At 38.3% G+C, this 14800-nt stretch overlaps 1 protein-coding gene across 1 annotated transcript in view; it reads right to left on the reverse strand.

Annotated features, from left to right (window-relative positions):
- Positions 1-14800, reverse strand: part of LOC113499557 (trithorax group protein osa) — a 76074-nt gene that overhangs the window by 19872 nt on the left and 41402 nt on the right. The window contains exon 5 of the mRNA XM_026880072.1: positions 1408-1537. Coding sequence (XP_026735873.1) covers positions 1408-1537 — 130 coding nt within the window. The remainder of the gene's footprint in view (positions 1-1407; positions 1538-14800) is intronic.

Genomic DNA, 14800 nt, shown 5'->3' on the forward strand with positions numbered 1-14800 from the left:
CTTCAGTTATGCGTATAAATACCATAGGTTTTTATAAAATCTTAATACTCACTTACTCCAAAATTATTGTTAAAAATACTAATCAGCTTTATTGAAAGTGGAGGCTATAGTTATCGGGTAACTGAATAGATAACAGTAGGAGACCTGACAAGTTCTGGTGACCATATTGCAAGTTATTGATAGAGCGGAGTTTATAAATACATCCATTAAGGATATGAAACCACCCCGGGGAGGTGTACTAAATTACCGACGAATACAACGAACACTGGCTGGCCAACAGATGAAAGGCGTTTTAGAAAGATGTTACCAGCAAGACGCAGCATAACTGCTTATTTGAAGAAACTTCATGCTTATCACGAGTTATAATCTACGGTCAAAGAAATATAATATATCAGATTCAATTTCTGAAGTCAGTTCATGTACACATCAATCCTTATCTTAGCAGCACATGTAAATGAGAGCAAAGACAGTAGACGACGTACCCTGTTCCTAAATATGTAAATTGTATATAGGTACATCAAAATTGCTTTAATTAAACATCAAAGAATTCAAATCGCGAGCGGTTGATCAAATATTGAATACATAAGTCGTATACTATTTAGTCTGCCTATTGAATAACACTGTCCGTTTCAATTGACCGATTATGCGAATTCATCATTTAAAGCAATCAATAGTGCCATGCTTCAATTGAATTTTTTAGCTATAACTGAATCGTGCCAAGTTTGAAAAAGTAAAAGTTTGTTGAGCTTTTTTTTTTGTTGTTATATAGATGGAACGGTTTGTCAATGGTGAGGGTCGGTCGGTGGCGATTCGGCACATAGGAGCGCCTCGTGGGCCTCAGGGGTAGAAGGTCCTGTTTTGCGTGCTCGCCCCGACCGACGGTGGGGGTAAGTTTTTCACGAGGCCCTATATACCGCGACCACCCCGACTCGTACATAAGGTGGGCGGGCTGGGGTGGTTCGCGCCCGCAAAAGGGGCAAAATACGGCGTACTCTGGGCGCCCGTTCTATGTGGGTCAATGTCGGGAAAGCCCGTGTCTACCGGTGACGAAGTATGCACAACGAATCTGATCAACACACCCGTGACAAAACAAAGGATCCGGCTAAATCACCCAAGAATATATGAAGACCTTAGTCCCCGGGAATAAGGTTCAAATTCAAAGCAGATCAAGACGGCAGCACTACCGTCGCTCTCACTGGTTCCTGTTATTTCTATCACTATACTATTCCTTTAAACAGTGATAACCAATTAACAAAACTTTGAGTTTTTATCTTGACAAAAGTAATGCAATGACAACAAAGAGTCTGTTGATGCTTTACGAGAGAGCTTGAAGCTGCCTGCTACTAGCCGCGTTACTTAATACGGATCGTATGTGTTGTGTGCTTGTGAGCTTATCAGTTTACTCACCAACAGCCGGTGACATGGAGCGTGAGCCACTGGAGCCTGTTGGGCTGGGCGTCGGCCTCAGGTGCGGCGTGGTAGCGCGCCCCGCGCCGCCGCTTCCGCCCGAATCATTGCTGTTCTGACCGGTCAGATCCTGGAACAAATGATATACATTTTTATGATACAATATAATAAACAGGAACACGGCTTACGAGATCTTTATTAAGTTATGTAGATGCTCCCTCTTGCAAGATTATACCACAGTCAAAATAACTTTACAAATAAGACAAAGCTAACTCTTAAATCATCCATATAATAAGCATTTTCTTAACTCCCTTAAAAGTAATGAAGAGCTGGTTGCTTAATAAATATGATTTTAGGTGTCTTGTTTTCTATTCTAGGGAAACTTTAACAAGGGTTGGAAACTTTTATGGATAGATAGGATGAACCGGATATTAAAAGGCATTTTATTGCACAGTTTCCTCAGCATGATATAATAGGGTGGACTGGTTTGGACTTAAGAGTAGCATATGATTATATTAGTTGTTAGTACTTAGTATAACTCAGAAAAGAATAAAGCATTATCAGATAGAACGTTTTTTCATTAAATATTAGGAAATAAATGGAATATGATGGGAAGAAAGGGTTTAATATTATTGGTTTATTGAGTGATAATAAAACCAATATTCTCATCATGAGTTACATGTTGTGCATATTAATAAATCATCTCTAAGCCGGGTTGGTGATTTCAGATTTCGTTTTTCTGAAGGAAAACGGGGTCTGGAATCTACTTGTAAAACAAAACCATGCGCCAACAGAGGAAAGTCATGCATGTATTATTAAATTAGTTTTTTGTTTTTGATATTGACTTCAGATATACTAGTGTGTAGATCGAGTTATCTAAACTACACAGAAATCCTTAATCTGGTCTGAATGTCGCACTTATAAGACCTAATTTGTTTGTTTTCGCTTTCTCCAGCCCCATTTGGGATTAACGAAGTTTGTTGTGATTAAAAAAAAAAATCCACAAGCAGCAAAAAACTTTGTCGAAAACTAGTAATAATGAGATTATGTTGACTCAACATGAGTGTTGATTGTATCTATTGGTATTGGTGTTTTGGTCATATTTATGAAATTCTCATTAAAACTTATATAATATACACCAAGCTTTACTAGTCGATGAAGACGATTTACCTGATAGACAACTAAGCAGGAGTACACGATACCTTTATACATGTTTTGTATTTTTGTTTTTGTATTTGGTCATGGGCTATTTTCGCTAAGTTGTAAAGATGGGGTACGAAAAAGCTAAAGGAACTATATAAAGTTATAGTATACTCGTATAATTTGTCTTTACTAGCACTAAAGCTGGCTTTTACTAAAATTTTAACAACCATGTGAAAGCTAATAGCTCTCTTTTTGGAAACATGGGACAAACCGGTTTATCAAACAGTAAAAGATAGGTAACAGATACGTAATCTACATAGCAATTTACATTTGCATAATCTACACCGCATAAAGTGTGCATTCTTAAGCTTAGGTGAGATGCCTTGACACTGCAACCTCGGCAGTAAAGAGCAACAATAGCACGCCGAGTCAATAGAGCACGGCCACTTGCGGTAATCGTGCAATAAAACAACGTACGGAATCTCCGCAAACAATGCGCTCGCAACCAACACCAAAATAAAAACAAAAGCGGCAACGCCTTGCGCTAATATTAAACTTAATGCAGATTATCTTGTGCATACGGTAACTAAGTTATGTAACGTAATGCATTGGTCGTAAAAGTACAATGAAATCACACGTAATGCATAATAATGCATGTTTATACGAAACCATAAAAGCTCGCATATCAAACTTCACAGATGACAATCATATGACAGTACGTACCGTTTCAGCGCTGGCGATGTTCGTTTCTAGTAAATCAATCAGCGGTCCTTTTCTATTACAACATGAAACGGTAAACGCGATTAGAGCGAGCTTAGAGCGGATAAGAGCAACTGTGAATCGGTCGCGTAAATGTGAAGCTTTTTCAAAGTTAAAACCGAGTCGTATTATAGAGAGAGCGGCGAGCCGGCGACGGTGCAGCGCGTTCTCAACGTTCGAACGGGCTCGACGAGGCAACTCGCGACCCCCCGCTGTCGAGGTTAGCTCGCCTGCGAGAGGCTCCGGCGTCGATCAGACGAGTCCGGCCGGTGGGGCGGGGCGCGGGGCGGAGGGGAGCGCGATAACTGCGGCGATGTTTTTGCCCAGCGCTCCAGCTCGCTCGCTCAGCGCACCAGGCGCGTTCTTCATTTCGTACAGAGTCCATTATCTCTAAAGCTGTCCCTCTCGCACTCGTTGCTCGCTTCGTCGCGCCTCGCCGCACCGGCCGCTGTTTTATTGCCAGCCGACGATTTTAACGTGCGCTCGCAACGTCCGCCGGAGCACAAAAGTTTTTATGGAAATTTCATTCCGAATGCGCCTCGCTCGCTTGCTCACTCGGGAACGTCAATATAAAAGCACGATAACGAACGGACGAGTCAATTAATTATTATTGTTGGAAGCTGTCGGGACGTGCTGGGCGGCTCTATCTATGCTATACAGTCTCTGTGTAGTGTTTTTAGATGTATACCTAGTAAATTGGAAGCGAATTGATTTGACGTGGGTCACGTTACTAAGTTAACAAGACAAGACTCGTGTTATAAGTAAATAGTATTTGTTATTTCATAAGCGAATGGTCCTATAGGCGGAGTAGTCACGTGAATGGCCTGATGCGTTGAAATGCGAGTTCGATCTTGCAAGACGAATTAAAAAAGTGTGGGAAATTTAGATTACCATTCAGTTTACTAGTTTGACTTTTGTGCGTTTGACGAAAATTGACGATGAGGGAACCAATTTAGTAAAAACTGCCACCGTACAGGTACTTTTACGGTTAATCCTCGACTTCTACAACATAAATTTCATTATGTTAGTGTATTGTATAAGTAATATTGGTACCACAGTGGCTTAAATAATATAAGCCAAATAGAAAAAAATCGTTCGAAACGGCCAGAATAAAATGAGCCAAGCAGACAGAATGATCTATGCGATGACCTAATATTAAAGCAATTATAAAAAATTGTTACTGTAGGCAGATCTACTACATTCCTTAACACTATGAAACGAAATTAACATCTAACAAAACATTGATCAGCTGTTTGAGTGATTGGACTACGTCGATTGCGATACGTCAGCCGTGCACGAATGGACGAGATCGGCTTAAATTGACCGACTGCACTTGGCCCAAATCCCGACGCAAATAAACACAAAATCGCTTTTGTTGGTGTGTCTACACAATGTGTGGAGGCTGCCAGCAACGCGGTAAATAGAGGGACTAACGCAACCACACAGACGTACGACCTACGTAGCCTACCGTACCTACCTTATATAGGTGAGGTGCAGTGGGAACGAGGCGACGACGATCATGAAACCCGCTATTGAGCTGAGAGAAACGCTCACGTGGGCCTGACTAACAATGTGCGGTACTTATACAGGATTGCTATACTAGAACAAAGGCCCGCCTCACACTCACAACTCTAGTTTCCGTACTACTCCATACATGTATTCTCAGGTAGCACTTCGCAGACAATTTTCTATATATTTTTCAATAATATATCTATCTACCCAATCATTATTTTACTCTTGCTACTCGTAGATCTCTCTTTATTGTTACAAAGAGTTAAACAAGCTTCATTCAGAAGCTTCTATTTGGTTCAAGTTTAGTTCACGTGTCTTTTAATTTAAGGGGTAGCTTTTACTTATGTTGTAGACTGCTTCCAATCTCGCTAGATACAGAATAAATGGGGTAACTTTGTAAGACTAAAGCTGCTATAGTAGTAAGAACACTACGAGTTCTCTAATTGTTGGTTTTGATTCGCATAAAACCTTGTTCGTGTAATAGTAATCGGTGAGTCAATATCTGTATATAGATATCATTAATCGTAAATCTCGCATCATTAGCGCGCTTATTACTATCCGTGCCATTACACACGATAGTTAGATTTCATATTAATATCTGGTAGGTTAGGTCAGTGGCACGGGAGCCACGCTCGGGAACAGCGCCGTGCGCTATAAATAGATCACTGATGGCCGTTGAAGCTCTTCTAAATAACCGCAAATCCCTCTGCCCCGCAGTGCTTCTAAAACCATCAATCAATTGAATACGCCGTATTTGACTCGCTTTTGTTGCTATTAAATATGATTATGGCTTCGTTTACCTGATTTTGTCTCCCACGTAGTAATAAGTATTTGTGAATGAAATATTTTCTGGATTTAAATGACACTACGAAAATAGTACATTAGTAGAGTACATAAGGACCACTTAAACATCTAACAACTTAATAATTGACGACAGCGCTCATGTTACCGAAATGATCTTCTTGGTTTAAAGTATTTAGAATACTGAAATATCAATGTCATGTGACACATGTTGAGATTAATCGGCGTAAATGCGTCCAAGACCGTTCAAGAGTTCGTCGACCGGCGTGCGAAAATGTTGTCGTAAATAAATAATTCACAAGGCTAGTGTTCTCGGTTGGGGCACGTGGTGCCGGCCACGTGTAGTAGGTACGTAAACATTTACATTACATAACCGGCTCGTCATCGGCGACCGCGCGCTATTGAGAGCGAAATGCTGTACAAGTCTTACGAATCTTGGTGCCGTACACCAACTTACCCCGCTCCGATCCGTCGCTGTTGGCAAGCTTGTGCGACTGGATCCTATGAATGACAAAATCATCGAGACTCATCTTTTGGTCAAACAAAATTATGTGAATGAAAAGGTTTATCAATTATCAGTCACTTGGGTTCAGTAAGCGATAAGCTATATCAAGAAATGTAGGACGCCAAAGGTAAAAAACGGTAGAAAACCATTATAATATTAACAAGAGGAGGGAAATCGGTTGGTTTGCTTAGGAAGTACCTTTTAATCCATCCACATCTTGATCAGCACAGATAACTCTCTGATGAGGCGGCAGCTCTTTAGCACAGAGGGATTGGGATTCTATTCTATAGACATAAACGTAATTCTACAGTAAATCCATTAACTCGTTTAACATTTGCACTTGGATCTATGAACCAGCTATGCATGTAAAGATGATGTGCCGGTTTACCCAAATCACGCAACAGTTTTGAAAAAACGAGGTAACCTAATTAAGTAAAAAAATTACTTATTCACAATTTGATTAAATCATTTGAAATGCCCCAACTGAAATTGTCAGAATGTAACAAAAATAATATAACCATCGGCTTGGTGAAACAAGATTGTAAAAAAGTTGAGTAATTTTGGTTAGTAGCGGGTCCGCTCTTGCTCTGTGTGTGTATTTGTGTAAAATAGACGGTTTCGCAACGAAGGCAAGTGGTACACACTTTATTGAATGTCTTTATAGGCCACCTGTTACTCGGGTCGGTGTCGGCGAAACAGCTGATCGGGCTCGAGCGAATTATTATTATTGTTGTCGGATGTCGGCTCTGCCTTATTTATTTGTGACGAAGGGGGTTGAAGGGGGAAAGGGGAGCTCCACCGAAACTCAACTTTCCCCGCCAACTTCTACTATTGTTCGATTAATTAAGTATACACCACGGCACGGTTACAAATGGTCTTCGTAGACATTACGCAAAACGACTTATGGTCAAAATACACTTGATTTATCAATTTTTTTACTTAATAGATTTAGCACTTCTTTGGTCTACATTTTTACCATCTCAAACGTATCTCTAGGTTTAGCGATCAGCGATCATATTGTAATAAAATTAAGCAAATGCAAAAGGATGAGTTTATGCACCACGACCTTGTCACCTTGACAAGGGTTCACCTTCTATCTTTATTTTCCCTTTTCTAAGTACGTCAATGATTTGCCCTGTCTTCTCAACGAGACTTCCATTTAAACTTTTTCGTTTGTTTGAAGTCTCAGTCTTAAATGTTCTAACAGATGGATGGAAGCATGGAACAGATGAAGAATAAATCCCAAGAACAAAAGCGATCTATTTGACGAAAAGTTTTCTCAATATATGCTAAACGTTCATTTATTTGAATATTAATAGGCAATTGGTTCATGTAAAATACAGTACTACGAGAAATCTGGTGTGATTGGAAGCCGATCCCAACATAGCTTGGGAAGTTGGGACAAAGGTTAGACGGATGATGTATAATTTATTTTTTTCTATCTGGCACCATTCTTAAATGTAGATACAATAATATGAGACATACCACGCGTATTAGAGAGATGTCACAAAATATAACAACGTACAGCAGCAGAGTATGTTCCAATCATGTTAAGTTTTACTAAATGACATGTTCCATTAATTATTGTTTACGTCCAATCTCCAGTAAGGCATATTTATCTGCCATGTTGTTTAAAATTAAATTGTGCCCTGAAGTGAGTTGATGTTTTATAAAGTTGTTAAACAATACGCGGATAAGGTCAGTGATAAACTAAACCATGTTAGATTAAAGGAAAGAGTAATAACGCTTTAACCAAGTTGTTTTTTTTTTAATATGAATTTTTAACTTTCGTGCAAAGGTGACAGAAAGCTATGGAAGAATGCGCCGACCCCATATAAAATAAATGGCAGAAGGGCAGGGGAATGATGATGATGATGACTTGTTGAGACACAATTCATAGCATTCATAACAATGAGATATTCATTCATAGAGGTTTAAAAGACTTATCAGTTCTTAAAATTTTCGTTTTAACAGGTTTGTACCTAAGAATGCCATAAGTTTTACGCAAAATAAGCGATAGAGCTAGAGACAGTTTGTCTGGGAAAATAATGATAACAATCATAATCAATTAATCAAGCTATTGCACTTACTACAAAATTACTCTATTACATCTATTGTAATGTAATGTAACTAAGCCGTAAATGGTGTTTGATAACTGCAATTATAATCACATGTGGATGGATTACAATGCATACAAACAAAAATCACGTGTATTACTTGAAATGTCGAGTCGAACGTGATGAAATAATACTTAACGCTTTAATCAGACATATCAATCAATATGACTAACCAGAAAAAGAAAACAAAGAGGGAACAATGTGAATGTCCAATTAAACGGAGCTCGCACACGTCATCGAAAGGTGTTTCCCGAAGAACGCACACACACAAACATGGACGATCAGCTGACTGCTCCGATTTTAACCCACACCACTGAGCCGACTGTTAGAGAACATAAATAATGACGGCCCACCTACCTAGCTATACGTAACACACATCGTATAATTTGTATGAGCCACCGACGGAAGAGGAATGTGTGATACGCCAACGTTTTCTCCGCCATTATAGTTTTTACGACACGATGAATAAAATCGACGATTGATTCGACTTAATGCTGGCAGTTAGGACATTATTCGAGCGTGAGATCGCATTAAATAATCAGAAACGCATACAAGCGTTACGAACACATGCGCGAGTCGCGATGATAACAATGCTCTTTGGTAATGACATCGCAAGTCCAGCCTAGAGCTCTATACTAACTCAAGGGTTTGACCAACAAACTAATGCATTGTTGATATTCAATATAATTCAGACAGCACACAACATTGCGTACAATAGTAGAGATTAATTATCGATTACACTTATCATGAAACATGGTTCTAGCAAAATAACTGGTATTGATGTTACTAGGCTGTGTAAATTCAAGAATTTGCATGAACAAAATGTTTTTATTTTATTTTGTAAGTCGTATTAATTGGAAAACTACTTACATGATAGAAATTTTAAGTAAAATATGTTAATATTCTATATTACTTATGGGTCGGTACCGCTACATTATTGACCCACGATTCACATGATAAATTTTCTTCGCTGTAATTGATCTAGTAGACACCCATATATTTATTGATAAGAAAAAATGTAAAGCATATTTAGAAAAGATAGAAGAGATTATCATGTCATGTAATGTACAAATAGCATTATCCTTACGTCAGAATTAGATAATTATGTCCTTTAATGAAAAGACTACCTGAAGTATCAACAATTCTCATGATTTAATTTTAAATTAATAGTTGGCTTTCACTTGGGGATAGCTATCAAAAATGGAGTGACATCCAAACTTCAGTTTCCCTTTTAACCTGGTTCTTTTAAAGCAAGGACGAGCCCTTATTAATTATAGCAGTGTTTTACTTAAGATTGTTATAAGGACAGTCTTGTAGACTGTTATTAAAAAGAAGAATCTTGTATTTGGCGGTGGTGGTATGTCATATATTCCGTTACGATATATTTTGAGAACCAAATTATTCAAATGACATTTATTCCCATACACGTCAAACAAGCATGATAAATGCTTCAAATACACGTCAAATATTCGAACAAATAACACCACAATGTCCAACTAAAAGGAGATACGAAGTGCCGTACAAATACGCCTACAACGTTGCCGACGGCAAATGAAAACCGTTACTTCAACTGGTAAAATAGGTGATGTTCGCGTTATTTCAATGAACTAGGTATGACTACGATATGCTATTAATTGACTGCTGCAACTAAGAAAAAAACTTATGTAATTGCTTAAAAATTATGTTGAACTGTGTAATTCAATTAACAATTCTTATCTATAATTCAATATGATATTATTAACATAGGTTTGTGAAAGTATAGTCAGCACTTAATTCAAAGCAAGTTACAGCAGTCGCCGGTCATATGATAATAAAAACAAACATCTAGCCGCTCCGCCACAAAATAGAACTGAGTATTGAGCCAACGCACACACAGGCGAGAAGGCGGTCGGATGTCACGCAAACACTGACAAGCTCGGCGTCGGTACACCCACACACACAAGTGCGGTAGATAAGAATCGTCCCATTTTACATTGAGTCATGCGGCCGCCGCGATACTTACTGTGTTCGCAGGCAGCCTTATGATGACAGCCGTCTTGAATCCTTTTCGTAACTACACCGAAGCACAAATTAGGGCGAGCTGCGCACATGCACTTCTCACACACACAACTGAATATTATTAATGTCCAAAAGGTGACAATTTTGCCTTACAGCAAAACCTTCCGAATCATCGACCGGCGCCGGTAATAGGAGCGGTGCCGGGGCGAAGGCGGTGGATGCTAGCAGAGAGCGAGAGCCTCGTGTGGAATATTGTACGTTCGATTGCGCTAGCAGTGCGCGCGTTTCAGTTGGCGCACGGCGACTGGCGCAGGCGAGGCGTGCGGTGCGACGAAGCGGGCGGGCGAGCGATTTCACCGGGCTGATATTGCGACGGCACGCCGCTCGCTACGACCCATATGTATACCTACAACGAGCGAGGGCACGCCAGCAAACCTCGAGCGGGGGGTCGCCGAGCGCCGAGCTGCACGCACTCAACCAACTATCCAACTTAACCAGTTATTTGTTCGACTCAGCCTTACTTTGAACTGAAGGCATGTTACAATTTTTTTGTAATAATACATGCAGCTTCAATTTATTTATGCATTTACAGGTATGGAAAATGAAAAGAAATAAATACTTATGAAAAAAAACCTTAAAAAATATCAAACCGATATAAGGATACATTAGAATAATATGTATATTTATCAGAAATTTTGATACACGCGGAATTATAAATGGTTACAGTTTACAAACACACCACAGTATTATAATGTTATTCATTAAACTTGTGTGGGTGTGTGTAGAGTGTAGTTACAGCCGTAGGCTATCATTATAATATGAAATTGTTCACATACAGGTACATGGCACTCACACAAGCGCGTCACTGTTGAGTAAATATAAGATCGTGAACTTATCATTGATAATGAACAGAATCGCATATCAGTAGTAACAATAATAACAGGTTCGAGCGTTTACATGAATGCGAAATCATTGCCGCCTGTCTGTAATACACCTAATAACTAATTAGGAAATATTGATCGGAGTGTGCGCGCCAATAGTAATATTATCATCCATATACTACATCTCATTACTGTCGCAGTGCAAACAGTGATGGCCTATTGGGAATGCGGGTCAATGCATATGCGCACTGTGTCCAATTCATGTCATTTATGTATTTGTATTTATATAGACGCGAAATATGTGCTATCTCTGTTTATTTAGTGATAGTAGTTATCGCATTAAACGCAGCTGAATTAGGAAATCATTTTAACCTATGTTTATGAAGTCATATTAGTGTAATTATTCTGGATCACTGATTCTATGAAAGAATTGAACATAGGTAGCTTGTAGTGAGAATTTTTTTTTATCAAGAACAGCAATTCACGAAATAAATTTATTTATGGAGTTTATTATAATAAATACTTATGCTCTGGAAAATGATGGCAACTTTATTACCGCACATCAGTAACGTGACGCCAAGCCAGGCTGCGTGAATCCATTAACGTCATGTACACTGTACGTATTGTATGTTCGCCAAACTATAATAATGTTCAATCAAGGAACCGAGGAAAAAATGGAATGGTTGTAGCTTAATGAAACATGGCGCCGTCGATGGCTCCCCGCGGGATCAACGAGACGCCCAACGGTCTAGGCATAGCATCACTTTACATCACAGTTAACATACCCTTTATTATTATTTACCCTTTTATTGCTCTGTTGACATAATATTATACCTACTGTGTGTTGGGAGCATGTTATACGTATTGTCATTACCAGTTGAAAGCAATAGCCATTGGATACACACAAAAAGGACATTTGATACACATATGAGAGATTCGCAAAAACAGGAACGACTCTGATTTTTCCACGGCTAGATAATATGATATTGAGGATTGTCATAGGGTCTTTTTTTAAATTTTAGTTTAAAAATAACCGTAAATAGAAAACGAAAAATATATTTCTTATCAAGAAAAATATTCAATTTATGTTAAATACATTTGTTTTAGGTTGTCTAAGATTTCCAAATTGTATTATGTTAGATATTTTAGATAACGGTATAACCGTACATAAAATAAAATAAAAAAATCATGGTCACCGAATAGTATCCACTCTACATAACGATGTGAACGTAGAAATAAAAATATGTATTTCAAATATGTGGAGTTATTTTCGTGACTGAGGAAAATATGCAGAGGGTAAGGCGGTACCTCGCTGGCGGATTTATCGTTAATTTCGATATAGGAACCTGTTCTGTAAAGTGGCGGGCCGACCGACTCGGAGCTGTGTAGTCCACCCGCTCCGCAAAATAAAAGAAATATGTTTTAGTGGGTTAGCGAGCGTGTTTACGATCGGATTCCTCAGGCCCGATTATGCTGCCATTAGTTACATAAGCGAGCCGGCCCGCAACGTAATTAGACAATTTGTCTTATAGCCGATAATGTCATAGAAATATTTCACAACGACCTTTGACAATTTAAAACGTAATTGTCAGAGTACTTCTGCTACATATCATCGAGTAAGTTTATGGAGAATAAAGGTTAAGCAGAGATAAGTTCCTGACTATAATACAAGCAACTATGATTTTTTCAATTTACAATTCTTTACAAATTATAAAAATATTTTATGTTAAAGGGTTAAATTATAACTAAAATTAATATCCATAAAGAAACAACCCGTATGCGATATGCAAGTAATATAACTACACGTGGCGCCATCTGCCGGGCGCTGTGCGAGCCGCGGACCGGATGCCCGACCAGTTTAGTAGTGACATCGAACACCTGCAAGCACAACCGACACCACTGTTCTGCCTACGTATTTTGTTTGATGAAACCACCGATATCGCAGGCGAACTAAGCAAAATATTTAAATCAATGCGATTCATGCACAAGGGAAGTTAGACAAGTATTTTATTAAAGCTATAAAAGAAACTAAATCAAATCTGAGTAAACACAATGTATTGTTATGTATTGTATCCTGTTTTGAAATCAGGTTTTGATAGTTAATCTATTGATTGAACGCTAAGAAGACTTGAAATATGACAATGATAACCTGTAGATAACAAAAGTGAGTCGGACCAACAGTTATTTTGCATCGCAAAGGTAGGCATGAGTGAGACATCATTTATTTTTACTCCCTATACATATCTATATAAGCAGACCATCCTTGCGTCCTTGTTTGGCGAAACAATACGCGGTTGTTACGTAAGTTTAAAAGACGCGTCAATGGCATCTCGACCCTGCCTCTGTTCTCGTCACTGACCCACATTACTCACTCGTTCCACGCAATAACAATAACGGTAAACTCATTACATAATATTGCACTGTCTGTGATTACGTTACACCGTAATACGCATAAATTAACATCAACTTCATAACATCTTATTGCAAATGTAACTTTGATTTATATTATCAATTTAGTTTTATGATCAACTTTATAGTTTTACTCGTTAAGTTCGCATTCGTTCATTGAATTGGGCTAGTATATAAATAAATTAATGGTCTCAACTATACGGCATTTCTGCTCTTTCTTTTAACTATTATGTACCTTAGGAAATTATACATGAAGCAGGGCTATAATAGTTTGCTTTGCGTTTTATTTGTAAATCTTTAGATTGTCCCAAGATTTACAAATGCTCTATATCAGTAGACCAGGAATATTTGCCCAATTTTAACATTCTGTTATCAGGCAAATATTTCCGTATAAATAGCGGAGGGTTTTTGATAGATAAACGCCGCTTATAATCGTGATTGAACTTCCGGTTACAATTCCATCAAAGGTTTATAGTAACTTATAAAATATATAAAAATGTTTTGTAGGTATGTGTCTCAAGAAGTCATGGAAGACAGTATACATTTTTTTAAACGATTAGTATTTGGCTTTTTTAAACAATATCTAATGGTTACATAAATAGCGACATAAAACAAGCTTAACATGTGTTCATGAATAGGTAGAGGTGGTGCTATTTTTTGGGTTAGTATATTCGATTCACCCAAATCGAGCAAATCAACTACTAAGCCGATTTTTTGACGGAGGCGTCTTTCCTTGGACAGCTGCTTATGTGACGTTTGCACATAGAAATTCTTGATACCAACGTTTCAAGAACTATTCAGCTAACTATACAAATATAATGAAAAATATTGTTAGTTATCACCTTTCGGTGCTTGAAATATGTAAATTTACTTTGTACGTGATTCTTTGTTGTCTAGGGCCAAAAAAAATCCTCAGATCCTCAGTTGGTCAACATACCACTCAAGTCTTATTAGCTTATAGCTTTGTCGCTCTGGCCGGCACGATCTAGGACTCTATTTTTAGTCATAGTCCATAAGAGATTTATGTGGATTGCTATTATTATCTAAATGTACCTATTACACATTACTTTTACAGATAATGCAATTTATGCAATAGAGATAACATTGTATAATTGTATTGGTTTCTCACTCGCCGCTAACCACGTGACTGACTTTCGACGATTGTCCCCACTATGACAACAAAGATAAGACAGGGGATTAAAATAGCGTGCTAGATGAGTAAACACGTAACGTAACGCTTATTATTTATAGCGTTGAGAAGTTCCGAA

This window comes from Trichoplusia ni, chromosome 12 (genome assembly GCF_003590095.1).
Source record: "Trichoplusia ni isolate ovarian cell line Hi5 chromosome 12, tn1, whole genome shotgun sequence".
In the NCBI taxonomy this organism is placed as follows: Eukaryota; Metazoa; Arthropoda; class Insecta; order Lepidoptera; family Noctuidae; genus Trichoplusia; species Trichoplusia ni.